General features: G+C 43.2%; 1 protein-coding gene across 1 annotated transcript in view; it reads left to right on the top strand.

Moving 5' to 3' along the window:
• The first annotated feature begins 647 nt into the window (after positions 1–647).
• MCF2L2 (MCF.2 cell line derived transforming sequence-like 2) overlaps positions 648–6000 on the top strand; it is a 165102-nt gene continuing 159749 nt past the window's right edge. Inside the window, exon 1 of the mRNA XM_067301662.1 lies at positions 648–789. Within this exon, the coding sequence (XP_067157763.1) occupies positions 648–789 (142 nt within the window). The remainder of the gene's footprint in view (positions 790–6000) is intronic.

Below are 6000 nucleotides of genomic sequence, written 5' to 3'. Positions count from 1 at the left end.
TGTCCTTTAGATCATCAGATCTTCTGAGCAGGGACTGTGCACCACAGCAGAGGGCTTTCCTGCTCAGTTGCAGCCTCTCAGCACCCCTGCCAGACATACGAGTAATTAGTTGAGCAGCTCTGCAGAGCAGTCTCCTTGCACTGTTCGAGCTGAAATGCAAGAGTAAAAAGCCCCGTGTCAATAATGAAGAATCATAGGACCATAAGCCTGAAAGGGACTAGAAATCATGAAGGAAGACTTTTTTAAAGCAAAATTCTTTGTGGCCATGTCTGACATTCTCTTTAAGAGGCATCCTGTGATCTTACAGCATGCTTCTGGAATCCTCTTGCCTCATCCTAGCTTATAATATAGCTTTAAACTAATGGTAAGGAAGGGCACGGGCTTGTGCCTAGGTTTACAGCTTTAGCTCTGAATGAGAGAATAATGTAAACTGATATTGAGAGCAAGGAGGGAAAACAAACACAGTCAATAAGCCTATAAAAGTCTTAACCAATTGCAATGGTGAACATCCTGCTGGTGGTGGTGACCTTGAATGAACTAAGTGGGATAAAGTCACCAGCCTGGACTGACAGCTGAAGAACCAGGCTGGATTCCAGCAGACAAAGTGAGAGAGCAGATTCCTGACAAGAGTCTCCTGAGCTCCGGCAATGGCTTCTTGGTGTCGGAAATGTGGACAACAGGTGCCCAGGAATCCACCCTTCTCTGGTGTCCGAATAACAGAAGGAGAAATGAAATCTTACCATGATTTTATAGGAAGGTGCATTAAACTGGAGCACATGGCAAACAAAGGTATGTGCAGCATCTTTAACAGAAAGAGCATCTTTTCTTAGTGGTAGCTGCATTTAATTCCTCGGAGATTTGCAAAGAGCTTATTTTTTTAATACTTTCTCTAGGGAGTCAGTGATGTAAATAATTTAAAGAGAACTGGCTGGGTTGGGATCTTAACTGCAGTATGACGATGTTACTTGACTTGGCTGTATATTTCTGGGATATTTGCAGTGATTTGACCTAGAGGAGGTTAAAAAGGAATGCTGGACTCCTGAATAGAAATTCATTTCACTAGGATGTTAGACACTGAGGTTTCTGTATATATGTCTGGAGCAGGTATTTGTTGTGCATATAATACCCTTTTGAAACCAATGCAAGGAGATGGGGCATTGGGTTTCATGACCCAGTTGATGTTGTCACCCCCATGCTCCTAAATTACAAAGCAAAAGGTCAAAATCTTCCCCATTGTGAAGCTTCTGGTTTCATTCTACCCACAAAAGAAACTTGGCCTGCCAAGGTTTTTGTGCTCTGTGTAAGGTGTGCAGGATAGTATTTTGGGTTGCTAGTATAAGATGCTGGTGTCCTGGCAATTTTTGTCAACTGCATGTAAGCTCTGAAGTGGAATGATGTTAGCTGAGTCCATGCTGTTGATTATTTAATCACATATTGAGATAGCTGAAACAGAACACTTTTCTGTTTGTCATTAGAGAGAAAGATTAACCAAAGAGCCCTTTGGTTTTGGTTGTTCTGTTAATTTGGATAAATGCTTAGCAAAGCTCGAATCCGGAAGCATAATGTTTGCTAGTACATGACAGAAATCTCAAAACATGCAAATGACTGTACTTTCCATTGAATTGTTTGTTATGATTTAATTAGTTCTTCAGCAAAACTTTTTTCAGATGGCCATGAACTGAGGTCACAGATAGCTTTGGTTCTTCCTTGATGAAAAATATTTGGAAATGTGTATTTGAGTTGCATTCAGTGTGGAAAACAACATTCTGCAGAAAAAGATGTGGACCAGAAGCAGGTGATCTTCTGGCAGCTGCTGCTTACAGTAAAATGGAGTTTGCAGATGCTTTAACAGGGCTCTAACGCACAATGCGAGGGTTTGAAAATTGCAAAGCCAGCTCATTGCACTCTGCTTCTGTTGGCCGTTCGTGTTATCTGTGCTGATTTAGGGGCTCAGTGCCTGCCTAAGCACTGCAGTATTTGGTTGACCTTTTGGCAATGCTGTTTCCAGTTGCATCCTTTCTAGGGAGGCATTCCGAGTTCGGTGCAGCCTGGCAAAAATGCCTGGTACCTGAAAAAAGACAGCACAGAATTATTCAAAGTTCTCTGCTGAATTTGTGATCGAGGAGGTTCCAGGCTGCTTACAGCTGTAGAAACCTGTGGGCTATTGGAGACAGCTTAGGTATTTGCTTCTCTTCTTCCTGTAGGTAGAGAGGGGAAGACACTGGCAAGAGCTTTGCCATGGTTACTGTTCCCAAGGAAACACCTTCCATGCCTTTCGTGTTGAGACATGGCCTGGCATAGTATTATGGGCAGAAATTCCTTAAAGTCATTGCTGCAAGAGAATGGATAGTGTTAGCTCTGTCTGAGACTGTCTCTGTTTTGTGAGGCAGGGAGCATCTTTGCTACTGGGCCACAGGAAGGGCAGAGTTAGGTTATTGTTAGGGGCAAGATGCCTTCAGCTGCATCTATTAGAGCATAATTGCCTGACCTGTGGAAAATATACCAGTGACAACTCTCGTTGGGTGTGGTGATTGTGTTGGACTGGGGCTGAGACATGGGCAAGGTGGCAAACAAATTGGTAGTAATGACGTTGCCTGGATTCTTTCCTCCTGCTCTTCCATGACCTGACTCTGACCTTGTGCTCATCCCTCTGCTTTGCTGGGGGCAATGGAGGGCATGTGCAGGTAACTACAGCAGCAATAACTGAGGCCACGTGGTTGCAGTTAAGAACTGCAGTGGCAGAGTCCTTTCCTGTCGGGGTTACAGCTGAGTGGCCCAATTCTCTTGCATCCTACAAGGACTGAGCAGCCTCTCTGTTCACTGCGGGAGCATGACAGAGAAATGCACTGTATCTTTTTCTCTGGGGTGATTTTTACTATTTTCTGACCCCTTGAGATCAAGCACTCCCCACCCCCAGGCAGGCAGTCTGAATTTGCCCATCGCGGTGAGAGAATGCATGAGACCAAAGGCAGAAAGGGAAGGCCGCAAGGAGAAATGCTGCTGGGACATAAGGTGCAGCAGGAATAAAAGGCAGAATTTCCTGTGATGCTGTGGTACTTGAGGAAATATCTTTCATTTTTCTGTATAATCTATTAATTGCTAATAGATGGTTAAAAGGTCCCTTATAGCTTCTGTGGCTATATCTTAAATTTCAGACTACATTCATCCTGGTGTAGCCAGAATTGAATTTAAATACCTGCATGTACCCAGATCTCTGCATCTATGCTGTTCCCTGGGTTTAATATCTGTGGCAAAGACTGCTGCAGGTAACCCACCTTCAATCAGCAGAACCCCACAGCAAGCTGGGCTGTACCATGCTAACCCAGTACCTGGATCATGCAAGTTCAAGGCTTTCTTTGAATCAGTGATTTGTTTTGAAGAGTGATTGTAAGTGTGGTTGTGGTCTCCTGTTCCATGTAATGAGACAAGTAGAGAATGCTTATGAAAAAAGAGTGTGGGAGTATGAAGAGCAGTTTCCCAGGGGCTGAGTGATGATTGCTCAGAGCAGAGCGCTACAGCCTGATGGAGATGAGGGAAAGGGGCCCTCATCTTCCCACAACAGGCAGAGGAGGGACCTTGCTATATGAGCTGGCCAACATGAGCTAAAATCCCCTTTGGGGTCTGATGCACAATAGTGCTATTTTGAGCAGCAGTATGTAGCACTGAGACTTGCTGGGAGCTACAGCTCCAAGGTGCACGTAGCTGAACATAGCCAAGGAGAAGGAGCACCCAGAAGGTGAGACAAGAAGTGTGACAGGGACTGCAGTCAAGAGCTGATCCTCCTTGTGGTGCTCGCAGTTCCTCATGAAAAGAGATCCTGAAGCTGAAAGCAAAACATAGCCTCTTGTCAAAAAATGCATCGTTCTTGGACACGCAAACTCATATGCCCTTTCAGCAGTGATGTAGCTATTCATGCCACCTGGCTGCTGGTTAGTATCTTGTATGCTTGAAGATACCTCCTGCCAAAAAGGTGCTCTGAATTCAGGCCCCTCTGTCCCCAGAAGTCCTTAATTAGCTTGTCATGAGATATCTGAATCCTCTAATGGGGCTGTGCTGCTACTGGGGCTTAACATGGATGCATGAGCCTTTGCCGAGTGGACCATGTTTCTGCAGGCTGAGGAGCTTGAGGCTACATGTGGATTATGTATTTTTAACTGAAAAAATGTATTCTTGTCTATGCTCAAGGCTGGTGGCTGGGAAAAAGATGGTAATGAATCTGCAGGCACAAAGGAGTAAGCAGCTCATTACTGAGGCTATTCAAGATTCCGCTGTTACTGCAAAAACCAGCAAGATCTCCTCATCAGTGGGCTGGAGACCTGTCTCTTGAGCTAGCAGTATTTCTGTTTTTGTCCTTCCCTAGGACAGAGGAATGCAGCAATTCTGACTGTCCAGCAATCATAGGCACTTGTCCATTGTCCTACAGCTGTGTCCCTATTGCAGCTGGAAATGAAAAGCAATTCTTCATATCTATCTAAAGGAAGAAAGACTGAAATATGAGAAACAGTTTAGAGCAGTTAAGGACAAAACCCAACTTCTCTGGTGCTATCTCCAGAAGGAAATCCCATCTGAATGAGACAAGGCTGGGATTTCTTGGAGGACTTTTTGGAGCTGCTCTTCCTTCAGTAGTGAAATAAATGAGGAACACCTTCCTTTCCTGCATATTTGGTCTCTTTACAAAGGTGCTGGTTACTGAAGGAAGTATAACTATCATGTGAAGAATGAGATCTGTAAATAGGAAGTACTTCTAAACCCAGTGAGTTCAGTTGCAGTCTCCTCAGGCCTTGCTCAGAATTTTTCTCTTTATTGGCATTCAATACCTATTCCCTCCTTTAATGAAAAAATTGCCTGGGGAACCTGAGATAAGTCAGCAAATATATTTTTTTTTCAGCTGGCTAACACTGCAAAGGAAATAACTAGAATAAAAATACTCTGTTTTTCATATAGGTTTTTATAACAAAAGATTGTTATCTTAGGTGCCAGTCTCTCTCTCCACCTCTTCCCAGTGATATGCAGCCTGCTCTGCTCCTGTTGTACAATACTGAACCCTGTCAGAGAAGTCCAGAGATGGCAGTGAAAGTAGGGAAGGCATAACTTGATTTCCATTTGAAGAGTTTTGAGAGATAAGTACTACTGAGAAGATCAAGAGAAGAAATTGTCGGAGGATAAGTTATAGCAGAAGCCTTCTGGGTATTTATGTTTTCCCCTTCCTCCCACAATACCAGAAGAAGAAGCAACTCACTGAAATGGAAAAGCATTAAACATGGATGATAGACAGATTGCTGTAATTGGTAATGGTTTGTTAATTTGTAGGACTTATTACCACAAGATGATAGTTCAGTTTACTTTTCTGCATTGCCTGAACTGCAGTGCAAATTGGGGAGAGGATCTCGGGCAAAAATAGTGCTCAGTGTGATGGGAAGTTGGGGAGAATTTGTATGCAGTGTTCTCGCCCTGATTCTGCTCATGGAGCTTCATCTGCCATGCAGAACCCCTTTTAAAGACATGTTTCTGCTATGCAAATATGTTGATCTCGTGTATGAATTGTTGCTTCTTTATTTGCATTTCTTTCTGTATATTAGTCTGCCCAGTGAGGTTTCTAAATCATGGACTCTCTTCTCCTTCACCCTCTGGACATTGGATAGTAGAGTTGGTGGTGCTCAAAAATTAAAAAAAAGGATAAATAAAACTTGGTTATAGCAGCCCAGCTTCCTATCTATGGATATTTGGACTGTATCAGGTTTCTTGTTCCACAAATTTTTGTTCCTATTAGTTCATTCCACTTCTCAAGGGCAAAGAAATCCCCTATTCTTTTGCAGCAGCAAGAAATGATGACCAAACATGATTTTTTTTTTTAACTTTTATAACCCAGGGTGCCTCAGCAACTTTCTGTTCTGCTTAGAAGCAGCACCTTTTATTCAGAACATGTTCCTGTGAGTCATTAAAATGGGGGTTGCAGAGTTCAGTCAGTTTGTTTAAACTATTGAGTCATTGCCTTGACAT

The sequence above is a fragment of the Apteryx mantelli genome, chromosome 9 (assembly GCF_036417845.1).
Source record: "Apteryx mantelli isolate bAptMan1 chromosome 9, bAptMan1.hap1, whole genome shotgun sequence".
Lineage (NCBI taxonomy): Eukaryota > Metazoa > Chordata > Aves > Apterygiformes > Apterygidae > Apteryx > Apteryx mantelli.
The sequence above is the reverse complement of the archived record's forward strand: the minus strand, read 5'-3'. Positions and strand labels throughout refer to the sequence as shown.